The sequence below is a fragment of the Saccopteryx bilineata genome, chromosome 5 (genome assembly GCF_036850765.1).
Source record: "Saccopteryx bilineata isolate mSacBil1 chromosome 5, mSacBil1_pri_phased_curated, whole genome shotgun sequence".
Lineage (NCBI taxonomy): Eukaryota > Metazoa > Chordata > Mammalia > Chiroptera > Emballonuridae > Saccopteryx > Saccopteryx bilineata.
In genome coordinates, this window is record NC_089494.1 from 203,734,255 (window position 1) to 203,747,077 (window position 12,823).

Here is a 12,823-nt window from a genome sequence, read left to right on the forward strand (position 1 = left end):
AGACTCTGAATTCTATATTTGAGAAGGTTTGTCTTGTGTGTATGTGTGTGTTTGAGCTTAGAGTCTGCTGCTCTTGCTGTCTTGTCTTCAGGAGTAATGGTGAGCTGCGTCTGAAATGGATGGAGCTGATTATTGCCATGCAAAATCTGTTTGTGTAAACTAGAATTTCAGTGATCTTTTCTGTTTTCTTTTTGGCAGCAAGCATTAATGCTTGAGGACATACTGCCACTCATTTCTGGAAAGCACCAAATATTTGGTTTTTATCTGTATTCACACAGAATCAGTTTCAAGTTGTTTTTGTAGATACCAAAGATAAATATTTAGATAAAACAAGTTTATAAATTATGTAATTTACTCCATCATCTATGGAATTATGATTTTTTTTCCCTATAGTAGATTGAAAAATTGATTGAACACTTCCTTTGTAAAAGGTATTATAATGAGTACTCAGTGCAGGGTAGGGGGATACATTATATATAATAGACATGGGGATAGCCCACTGTAAACTCCAGTCCTGTTCAGAAGTAAAAATATTAAATTAGATTAGATTTAAGAGACAAGATTATTTATTATAGTGAAAGTTGAACACGTATATGTCTGGGACACCATGGAAAAAAGAGTGTGATAAAGTAAAAAATAGGTTTAGAATGGGTAGATTTAAACCAAGCATTTAAAAAGACCGCATGTGTTCGTAGAGAAGACTGAATCAGGAAGAAGGAAGATTAAGATCATACTTTGACAGGTGTCCTGTCTTTTGGGGAAACTTCTTGAGATAGAGAGCTTGTCTGATAATAATTTCCATTACAATACTTAAATATAATGAATAAGCTACTTTTAAAATGTGAGTGAGGCTCTGGTGAATGACTAACTGCAAGTATTTGAAACACAACGTTGCAGCATGACAAAATAATAACTATTAATGTTTTATTATTAAACACACACATAATTTTGTGTAGGACCCAATTAAGTTCCTTCATGTTCAGATAATATACTTTTTTATCACCTATTTGTATAAACTTGAATTTTAGTCTTTCTTCTATCATCTGTCATCCTCAGTAGTATAACTGCTCTTTGTGTTTTATTTAAAGCATTATACTGTAGTTGACTATTTCGAGACTTTTTATTTAGAAAGGTATTTGTCTTTGCTTCTATGTAAAACACTAAAATTCCAGAAGCAATATATTAAGACATCTCTTCCGATTTAAAATAAGTTTTGAGTTTATTTTGGGTTGTTTTTGCAATATTACTGTATTTATCTCTTAAGATTCTTGTGAGTTTTTTTTTTAAACGAGTCTTTAGAACCTATATTTAAAAAGCCTGAAAAATGAATCTTCTCTTACTCATACAGACAAAATAGCTCTTAAAATTATAATCATACTTCTTTTAGACATACTCCACTGGGACAATTAAGTCATGATGAAAAAGATTATTCTATGTTTCTTCCTCTTTTTCATTCACATTGCTCCTCTGAAGAATCCATTGTCAGCAATTCATTTATTATTTTATTTGTTCATGAAATATTTATTATGTATCCACAATATTCAAGAGAATGAAATGGTAGCTGGAAGGGTGAGAAGGTGCTATAAAAGTGTCTACATCGTGAGACTTAAGACTCTGGGAGACAAAAACAGAAAATGTTCATTTTCATAAGTAATGTGGTGAAGTAACATACTTTAGGAATTTGCAGATAACAAAGAAAATTTCCAACTTGTAGGGAGGTGGGATAAGTGCTTCAAAAATACTTTTTCAGTTAAGCTGACCTACTCAATCCTTGGTGGCTTTGTTTGTTTGTTTGTTTTAATGAAAATACTTGCTTTATTCCTTGGCATTTAGTAAAACAAAAATGATTAAAGATAGCTGTTTCAACTAAGAATGCCTGGAACAGACTACTTAGGTTTTCAAGATATTTCACATTGTTAGTACTTTTAATTTGGGTACTTAAAGTACAGATGTTACTAAATACTCATTAAAATGAGAGAGAGCTATCTGCTCTTTCCCTGCTGAGGAAAACTTAGTTGCAATGCTGCCATGATTTTGAGAAGTGCTTACTGTAATCTTTGCTCATTTTTCTTTACTTTAATATTATAAAACATTGTTTTCAGAAGCAAAATCAGGAAAGGCTTGGAGGATTTAAAACATGTCATTCCAACAGGAGAGACGTACATCCATGAAGGACTAAAGCTAGTAAGTTTTTTTACATTTATGCACACAGGAGAGAATGTTTTCTTATGCTATAATGAAATAATTCATAACTCTCTAGTAAAACTAAATAACCCCATTACATGTTTATCTCAGGGAAAATTTTAAGTTCTTTTAGTTGTGCTAGGGATGAAACTGATAGAAAATATTTATCATGGTAATAAAAATGTTTAGATGTCATTTTACCTCTTAAGAAATTTTCTATTTTCTCTATTGGCTATATTCAGACTAGTCAACCAAAGCTAAAATTTTGTCATTTAAACCCAATATCAGCTACTCTGTAATGTAAATATATGCATATTTAAAATAAAATAGTTAACACAACTACCATGTTTTAAAAGCCAGTCCATAATATTTTGATTTTGTCAGACTTACAAATTCAGCTTGATAGAACATGCTGGTTCAAAGTTAAGATTAAATTGTGAGTTGAATAATTATTCTTCATTTTTCAGGCAAATGAACAAATTGAGAAAGCAGGAGGCTTAAAAACCTCCAGTATTGTAATTGCTCTGACAGATGGTAAATTGGACGGTCTGGTGCCATCATATGCAGAGAAAGAGGTTGGTATTGAACTGAAACTGTTCTTTATACCCCAGTATGTTTTGCTGTATGTATAGCTTGGTATTTGAATAATTCAGCTGTCCCCCCCCTTATCTCTACCTTGATCTCTACCTTTACCTCTGCCTCTATTCTCTTCATAGGCAAAGGTATCCAGGTCATTTGGGGCTAGAGTTTATTGTGTTGGTGTTCTTGACTTTGAACAAGCTCAGGTGAGTGTAGCAAATCTGTAAACTTTAATCTAAATCACGTAATTGTTTTAGGATAGTTTCTCAAATTCTTTTCACTGATGACTTACTATGACATTAATCATTTGTCAAAGATTTTCTATAAAAATGGCCCTTTTCTTATATATCAGGGGTCAGAACTGTTTTGGCTGAGAGAACCATGTACACCACATATTTTAAAATGCATGAGAGCCATACAACGACCCGTGTACGTTATGCATTATCCAATAAAAATTTGGTGTTGTCCCCGAGGACAGCTGTGATTGGCTCCAGCCACTTGCAACCATGAACATGAGCAGTGGAAATGAATGGATTGTAATACATGAGAATGTTTTATATTTTTAATGTTATTATTTTTTTATTAAAGATTTTTCTGTGAGCCAGATGCAGCCATCAAAAGAGCCACATCTGGCTCGCGAGCCATAGGTTCCCGACCCCTGTTATATATCTTTATTAATAATGTCTGATGTTGACAGGGTTCATTACTGAAAACAGAACTGTAAATTAATTGAACATTTATTTAATTTGAAGGACAAACATTCGAGTTAAAAGAATATGAATATGCCTTTAATGCAACTGACAAGATTATTATGACAGTCTTAGGTGTTTTAGTTTGATTTAAAACTAGATTCTTAGAAGTACAGGGATTTAGGCAACTTGCTTATGAAAAATATTTAATAATTTTCCTTAAAATAACTTTTTTTCATGAAGTTTTAAGGGTTTATTTATTAAGTCGTTTTCTGCACTCACAAAATGATTTTACATTTTAGTTTTGGTTGAGTGTGACTAAGACTTCTGTGTGTCATGATATTTACAGCTAGTAGAGCTCTGTACTGTTTTGAAATTGAAACCTGAGGCCAATGTAAAGGGGCTGTGGCTGGTCTCAGTTCACTTACAGTGTCATTAGTACCATCACCCTCAGTTTCTGGCAGGTTACACTAGTGGGTTAATACTGTGGTTTAATTTTTTTAGACAAACATAATTAAAATACAACAAAGTTTATAAAGTGTTATATGTCTCAACCACTTCTTAATTAAAATTTTCTACTTTTCTAAAAGCTTGAAAGAATTGCTGATTCCAAGGAACAAGTGTTTCCTGTCAAAGGTGGATTTCAAGCTCTTAAAGGAATAATTAATTCTGTGAGTACTCTTCTGGGGGCAGGAAAGGCTCATAATTTTAGATATATTTTAAACTGTAAGAAGAAATGTTGCTATCTAGTTCAGGTGGTCATTATCTTGAAGAAAGAGATTAAGGAGGAAGTTTGTTTGGTATTGCAAAGACAGTGTAATTCTAAAAGTTTAGATTTTGTTGGTCAGATTTGGTATTAATACTTGCAAATTGAGCTCAGTTGAGATTGGGCTTGTGATTTCAAGTTTAAGATTTTCATAAACAATCTTAGACACTTCCACCCCTTGAGCGTGGAGTTCCTTGCCATCTTGGTAGCTGGAGAGTTTTATAGACTTTATACAAGAAATGTAAAATAAAAATTTGGATTGGATCATATGATTACTCTTTCTATTATGGTATTTCCTAGCTAGCTGTCAGGCAACTTGAACCACCGGCTGAGTATTTGACTGATCTTGTTGATTTTTCCATTTAATGATAAATAGTTTCACTGAAGCTATTAATATTTCTGTTTTGGATTCAGCTGAGCTATCTCTTGTGATCATTAGAGTCTGGGCTGTCCTAAACAGGGTATGGGGAAGTGGAGCAATGAATGCAAAGCAAAACTCCTGGGCTTTCACAGCTGGGGTTTATGTGTCATTTTACTGCCTTTTGCTAGAAGCACTAGGAACGGTTGCTATTAAGTATTTATGATATTTTGGTAAACATCATCCTAAAATGGAAGTGAATAGTAATATAATATTCTCTAAGTCAAAGCTTTGCCTTTAATCTTTAGATATTTATTGAAGGAGGAAAATCTGCAGTTCCTTCTGACTTGGCTCTGGCATTTAAAATTTCTCTTTAAGTACTACGTTTTTTAGAAACAGAGTGAGATTTATTCAGTTTGGTTTGAGGATCATGTAGGCTTTTTTTTTTCTTTTCTAATTAATGGAGCTTTTCAGAGGAAACATACAATTTGACCCTGTCACATATTAGTACGTCTAGTGGATAGATCAATGTAAATGCAGAATGGAACAGAGATTTAAATATTTTAAGAGTTTACATATATTATTGTGTTTAGTTTTCATGAAAAAACTGCAATAGCTTTATATCTGGATTCAAGGTAAATACTCTACAACTGTGATTTGTTTTAAAATATAAGAATATGGATGGACATTGTAAAATGGAGGATAATTTGACCCTAAAAATAAACAAATCAATGGATTCTATTTTAAATATAATTTTATTATGCTTGAGAATTATTGTTGTTGTTGTTATTATTATTATTATTATTATTATTATATATTTTGAAAGAGGCAGGGAGAGAGAGAGAGACAGGAACATTGAGCTGTTTCTCTATGTGCCCTGACTGGGGAATCGAATCAGCAACCTCTGAACTCTGGAACGATGCTCCAACCATAACAGCTGGGGCTTAATTTTTATTGAGCCTTAGGAGACAGAGAGGAAGGGAGAGAGAGGGGATGGGGAAGGGAAACATTTGTTGTTCCACTCAGTTGTGCATTTTTTGGTTGCTTCCCGGGTGTTGTGTGCCCTGACCTGGGATTGAACCTGCAACAATGCTCTTAACCGATGGAGCTGAGTAGTGCCAAGAATTTGCAATTATTTTTAATAATTTTACTGGGAGAGAAAAAAGACCTTGCTGAGTTATTCCCATTGGAATTTTTTTCTCTATATAAAAGATTTAATTCAAAATTCTCTAGGTGATTAATTGCTTTTTCAAAACTCTTTTTATGGGTTATTACTACAGATTTCCCTTTCAAGAAATCAGTTGTTGACTACCAGAGGAGATAAAATTCTTGTATTGCTTTGTTATATTTTTTGTTAAATTTCATTTTTTGAAATTTGTATTAGGGAAACTAGAATGGAATTTCTAACTAGTCTTTCTTCCCTGATGTTCTTGATAAACTTTAGCTTGTTTATAAGTTATATTGAAAGACTTAGCATATATTAGAGGAGATGTGGAGAAAAATGAACCTTTGTACACTGTTGGTGGGGATGTAAATTGGTACAGCCATTATGGAAAACAGTATGGAAGCTCCTCAAAAAATTAAGAATAGAGCTTCCATCTGACCCAGCAATCCCTCTTCTGGGCATTTACCCTCAAAATTTGAAAACCTTTATTTGTAAAGATATATGTACCCCTACATTCATTGCAACAATATTCACAGTAGCCAAGGCACTGAAACACCCTAAGCGTCCTTTGATGGTTGATTGGATAAAGAAGACGTGGTACATATATACAATGGAATACCACTTAGCCATAAAAAAAGATAAAATATTGCCATTTAAAACAATATGGATAGATTTTAAGAATACTATGCTAAGCAAAATAAGTTAGATGGAAAAGGATAAGAATCATATGATTTCACTTATATGTTAGATACTAAATAGAAAGCAACAAATGAACAAACATAACAAACTTATAGACATCGACAATAATATGGTGGTTACCAGAGGGGAAAGAGGTTAGGAGGAGGATGAAGAAGATAAAAGGGCCAAATATATGGTGACAGAAGGAGACTAGACTTTGGGTGGTAAGCATTCAATGCAATATACAGATGATGTATTAGAGAATTGTACACTTGGCTGGTATTAACCAATGTCACCTCAATTTAATTTAATTTAAAAAGGACAGCATAATAATGGAAAGATTTGTGGTATTTTAGCTATGAATTGCTAACAAAGCCTGTTGAGTTTTGTCTGGAAGGGGCTCATGAGAATAGAATTAATCACAAACAAAACAGTTAAACTCTCAGCTATTTTGTCACTTAAGGAGTAGTGAATTATCCTCAGGGAAGCCAATCTCTGGGTAAACTCTTAACAGAATTGGCAGGTAGACAAACCGAGCCTTTAAAACCAAAGTTGACCTCACTAATGGCTGAGCTTTTTATCAACATGATGATAGTTTGGGATTTTGTCCACTTTGTAGAAATTTAAAGCATTTCAAACACTTTTATCTCTCTTCAAGACAGATATTGCGCCACCTGATAATATACAAAAAGTATAACTCTGCCTCAAAATTTCAGTTTATAATTTATGAAGTACCATCTTATCTTAAAAAATTATATTTGGTATTTAAAATAAATAAAGTGTATATATTTCAGGGTAAGGGTACAGAAAATTGAATATATCTTGATTTTTTGTGATTTACCAACTAATGGGTAAAATTGTACTTGGAATATGTTTATTTACACAAAGCCAAGCAAATGGAAGAAATCTGAAATTTTAAATTTTTCAAATATTTGGGACTATGAAAGCAAAATATTTGCTGAATTGATCATATTTTTCTTCTGGAAATTATTTAAATACATCTGGCCTTATTAATTATCAGTATATTACTTGAAGTTATTCTTTAATAAAAATAGATAACATGGTTTTCTTTTTTCTTTCCCTCCCTCCCTGCCCATCAAATTCACTAACCTAAATTGTCTGATTCCCTCACAGTATAAGGTAAACAAATTTTGTAAAGACATAAGTCTGTCTAGAATCAATTTCTTAATCAGCAAGGACTTTTATTTTGGAGCTTTTTATATATTGTGGTTTAAAAAGAGGAAAGACTGTAGTAGTTTAATCTGTTATAACTTTAAAAGCAAGTGACTGAAAAAGGCCATTGTTACGAACATTTTGCATGTTAATAATTTAATACCCATTGTAAAAGTTACTTGATGCAGAAAATCATTTTAATGGTCTATCTTAATTTGAAGGGAAATACAACCTTTCAAAATTTTTAATTTCTATCCAGGCAAATATTATATGTAACAGTTTTTGGAATATTGGTTTAATCTCCAGTGTTGATTAGCTCAGATGAAGGTTTAAAATTCATTATTATTTCAAGTAGGTACTGGTAAAAACTTTTCCTCTTTTTTATTCTTCCTTTTCCATTGTTTAATTTATTCTTTTATTTACTTATTTATTGAGCTCTAACTATGTTTACAGACATCATGTTAGGCTTAAAAGAAGGGACATGCACTTAAATAAGACAAATTATCTGCCCTGAAGGGGCTTGAAAATAATGATAATTTGTGTTTTGGGATATGGCGATTCCTGAAAGAATTACAAAAGGTGGGGAGTTGGAAGAGGGAAATTTCAATGAGTCACTCTATGTGTTAGGAAGGAATCTTATAATGCAATTTATGTTAAAATGCCAGTATGGGTAGAGTACAATTGACAGAAGGATGGCTTAAGTTTTGTAAAGTCATGGAAAGGATTTTGTGGTGGGATTTGGATTGCACTGTGACAATTGGGATGGATTTACTTAGAAACAAGGAACACAGAATTTTAAATACAGCCTGGGCTGAGTGGCTGAGGTACAGGAGGAAATGTGATTTGACCTGGATTCTGGAGGGATATGGGAATAAACATTGACTGGTAGGCTGGATCCAGATTATGGAGACTCTCAAATGTTTGGATGGTGAGTTGGCATTTATTTCATAAATAATTGTGGAACCGTGAAAGATTAATTTGTAACATAATATTTATATGATAGTGAATATTTAGAGTATTCTTGTGATCAGGTATAGGATGATTTGAAAGATGGAAAGGTATATTCTAAGTCTCTTGCAATAATTTTTTTGAGACATGATGAAAGGAAACCTAATAGAGTGGAGACACTATGGTTGGGAATAGGAAGGCCTGACTGGGAGTTCCAGCTCTACCCCCACCTAGCTGTGTGACCTGTTATGTTCTATAATGCAGTCTCATTCAGTTTTTCAAATTCTTATCAGTCGAATGGGGATAATGACATCTGTTTCATTGGGTTGCTTTGTGAATTAAATGAGATAATGATAAAGAATGCTCTAACTCAGAAGGGCTGGCTTTTGAAACAGTTGATAGAAAGCTAAGAATGGCATAAAGCTAGAACCATGTAGGATAGGGTTGTTGGTCCTTCTGTAGAGCAGTCCATTGAAAGAGATGGCCAGCATTCTGAACTATCAGTGACTTAAGGACATGGCGTTGGTAATGTGAGAGGATCAGATCTGCAAGTGGATAATAATCACGTTTTCTAGATGGTGTAGTTACTCGAAGTCAAGTATTTGGCTGGGCCCTAGGCCCTACTTCTAAATCCTTAGGCCATGGCATTAGGACCCAGTCAACGACTGGGAGAGGAGATTCAGTATTCCAATGACAAAACCTATGTGGAATTTCAAGACACTGCATTCAGAAAAGAGCCACCATCCTGTGGGGAACCTGTAGTGCTAACTAGTAGTTCAGAGCAGAAACCTAGTATTCAAGGTGGAAACAGCATCCCTAATGGGCCATAGTTCCTGGGGACTTTGTTCAGGCAGTGAGTTTCTAGGTCTTCTGCAATAAAATTAGGTCAAGAACTTCAAGGGAAATGACTAATATACTCTCTGTCCTGGTCAGAATCATGTCAGGGACAGGGTGGGGCTGAAACTGTAGGTATGAAACTGTTTTTTTCTTGCTGAGTCAGGCTCTGAAGGCTCTAGAAAATACTAGCTGGCAGCTATTCATTGCTGTTGTTATTGTGATGGCAGTGAAACTGTAAATAAAACGGTAAATTTAGGAAGCTTTAAGAAGTTAATAAAACTTGAGAGCTTACTGGATATAAGATGAGAAGGACAGAGAATGTAACATGGGCATTCTCCCCTTAAGATGATCAACTAGAAATAGTGAGAGTGAAAGATGTTTTTTTACAGAGGTTCCCAAAGTGTTAGAAGACAAGGTGGAATTGGGTAGAAGGCAGAGAGAGAGAGAGAGAGAGAGAGAAAGAGAGAGAGAGAGAGAGAGAGAGATGCTGAATTTGGCCTAGGGGCAAATCCTGGTGGGAGATGTCCCTTAGGGAAGTGGAGGTCCAGTGAAATGTTCAAGTCAGAAAACTTCGGAATTTCAGTCATTGTTTCTCTTGTTCTTTCTCCCCTCCTATTGCCTACAAACACAAAGAGATAATTCTTCTGTTTTTCACTTCAGATTATCTTTTAACATTTTAGAATGTTTAACAGTTATTTTTTATTTCTTGGAAAGGTAAGTGCAGGACTTATTTAAAAATAAAATATTATTCACACTAGCATAAGTCAGACTGACATGTGAGTACCATGGGTTCACAATGTGGGAGAAAACATTAAACATTTTAAAAAGCCAGGATTGCTGAAAACGATGGAAAGAATAAAAAATCAAAATGCTCTATGGAAAAACCTTCCTCCTTTTTATTTATTTTTTTTCTAAAAACAAGATCATGGGATTTTTTTTTGTAGTCATTTGCACAAATTATTTTTGGGTGGAGGACCTCAGAAAGTATCAAACAGAAGAGGGGATGAATCAGTTGGGAAGCTGGTTTTATAAGTAGCCCTGAGCGAGGGGAATCAAGAGCACTGCATCCTAGGTGATGGCAGCTTGTGCCCCAGTGCCCGAGTACCCAAGGGGGAGGCACAGGAACACAGATAGGAAGGGAGTGATCACTCATGCACGTAGGAAATTTAAATAAAACCGTAACAGATTCTTTAGACAGGGGAAAATATACAACGTACATTTTAAGAGTAACTTTATTTCTTGTGCTGGAAATAGATGTTTCATTGGACCTTTGGAGAAATTGTCTATTGTTGTTGATGGCCTTTTTTTTTTTAAGTGTCTAATAAAGGTGTCTAAATTATGTTTTAATGAAATGAAAAGACATTGCAAAATTATTCCCTCTTCAGCTAAAACATTTCCATAGAAGAGGATGCCTAATCAACATTCTGATAAGTGATTAGCTTAAATAATTTTAGCAGATTCTACTGTGAATATTGACTGGTTAGTTGTGGAAATCTCTATTAAAAAATCATGATTTGATAAAAATAAAAAAGACCCAAAGTCTGAGATAACTATAAAGATATATTCACAGGGGAAAAAACCAGACTGGTAGGACTTACTCAAAATTGGAAATCAGTTTCAAGGATGGCTATAAAGTAAGGCTCACTATAAATCAGGTTCTTCTGGGCTTCTGTGTATGTAAGGATCTTCAGTACTGAATGTAGATGAGGAGTCTTGTAATGTCATCTTCCATGTTAATGGTAGGAAGGTTCGGACTGTATTTCCCTCCTCCTCATTTTTATGCCTAGAGTTTAATATAGCATTGGGTAAGAAGTCATTGCTTAATTCAAAGTTATCAATGAGTAAATAAATAAAACCCATGCTTCCTGAAGATACTTTTATATTTTTCTAATAGAGTAATGATATATTTAAGCAATAAAAAAAAGTATAGCTCAGTGGTAGAGCGTCGGCCTGGCGTGCAGAAGTCCCGGGTTCGATTCCCAGCCAGGGCACACAGGAGAGGCGCCCATTTGCTTCTCCACCCCTCCCCCTCTCCTTCCTCTGTCTCTCTCTTCCCCTCCCGCAGCCAAGGCTCCATTGGAGCAAAAGATGGCCTGGGCACTGGGGATGGCTCTGTGGCCTCTGCCCCAGGTGCTAGAGTGGCTCTGGTCGCAGCAGAGCGATGCCCCTGGATGGGCAAAGCATCGCCCCCTGGTGGGCGTGCCGGGTGGATCCTGGTTGGGTGCATGCGGGAGTCTGTCTGACTGCCTCCCCATTTCCTACTTCAGAAAAAAAAAAAAAAAGTAACTTTTGTTTTTTGGGGGAGCAGAAAATGCTTTATTTTGACTTGACTTCTGATTTTATATAACTTAGGTTTCATACTCTTATTTATATTCCACCGTGTTAAGATTTTTGGTTACAATTGACAAAAAAAATAAGTTTATACTAGCTTAGAGAAAATAAAAGTCATTGGCTCATACAACTGGGTGGTCCAGAGGAAGAAATTGACTCAGTTACACTTGGATCCAGGGAATCAGTTAATCCATGCTTTTAAGGTTTTTTTCCTTTGTAAATTTTGCCTGTCATTCTATTTGCTTCATTTTCTCCTTGTTCAGATGAGTGTTGGATGGAAGGAATTGCCAAAGGTTTTAGGTTTACATGGCCTCAGCAGTCTGTTGAAAAGAAGAATTATTGTCTCTGGACATCAGTATATTTGGTTGCAAATAAGAACTCTGATGGACTCTGTGTAAAGGGCTTATTCCTGTGCCAATTACATTATTGACATTATGTGGACTAGCCCGTTTAGCTTGCCTGTTCCTATAGAGATTGGGAGCAAGGTGGAAAGGGAAAAGGCATCCTGATCCATAGCCTCTCAAGGGACACGTGGAATGGAGAACAGTTTCCCCAGTGGAAACAAGAATAATGTTCATATGCACATGTTAATGATGAAAAAGTGTTCTGGGTAGGAAAAAAATCAATAGCAATTACAGTTTAATATATTCAGATACATTTAAAATATTTTTGACACATATTCTAATAAGGCATTCCATTTCTTCTAAATTCAAATGAATTAAAAAAATCAAATAGAAAATTTGCTTTAAATTATTCATTTCATTTACTGAAATTTTACAGTGTTACCTTGATATTCGTTGTCCAGTCTTCCATTTGCTTATACACAATTTTACTTAATACTAACATTATTCAGTGAGTTGGTTGGGATTATAGGTTAAGGAAATCAAATCACTTTGAATAAATAATTACAGCTGTGTAATATTTTGTGAGAAAACTAAACTGATAATGGGTTTACATGGCCAAAATTAGTGTCCAGTGTTTATTTCCTTTAAGAAGTTGAGGAAGACACACTTGTTTCAAATCTGTCCATTTCTGGCATATTTCTATGTTGTAAAAAATATAATAAAAGAAGACCTGCTAATATGATTGGTTAAAAAAATTGCCACAGATGTCAG

The 12,823-nt window shown here is 34.5% G+C and overlaps 1 protein-coding gene across 2 annotated transcripts in view; it reads left to right on the forward strand.

The window, feature by feature from the left end:
- ANTXR2 (ANTXR cell adhesion molecule 2) overlaps positions 1-12,823 on the forward strand; it is a 160,272-nt gene that overhangs the window by 14,686 nt on the left and 132,763 nt on the right. For both annotated transcript variants that reach the window (XM_066279857.1, XM_066279858.1), the window contains exons 4-7: positions 2,103-2,184; positions 2,652-2,759; positions 2,901-2,969; positions 4,043-4,123. In XM_066279857.1, the coding sequence (XP_066135954.1) occupies positions 2,103-2,184; positions 2,652-2,759; positions 2,901-2,969; positions 4,043-4,123 (340 nt within the window). The remainder of the gene's footprint in view (positions 1-2,102; positions 2,185-2,651; positions 2,760-2,900; positions 2,970-4,042; positions 4,124-12,823) is intronic.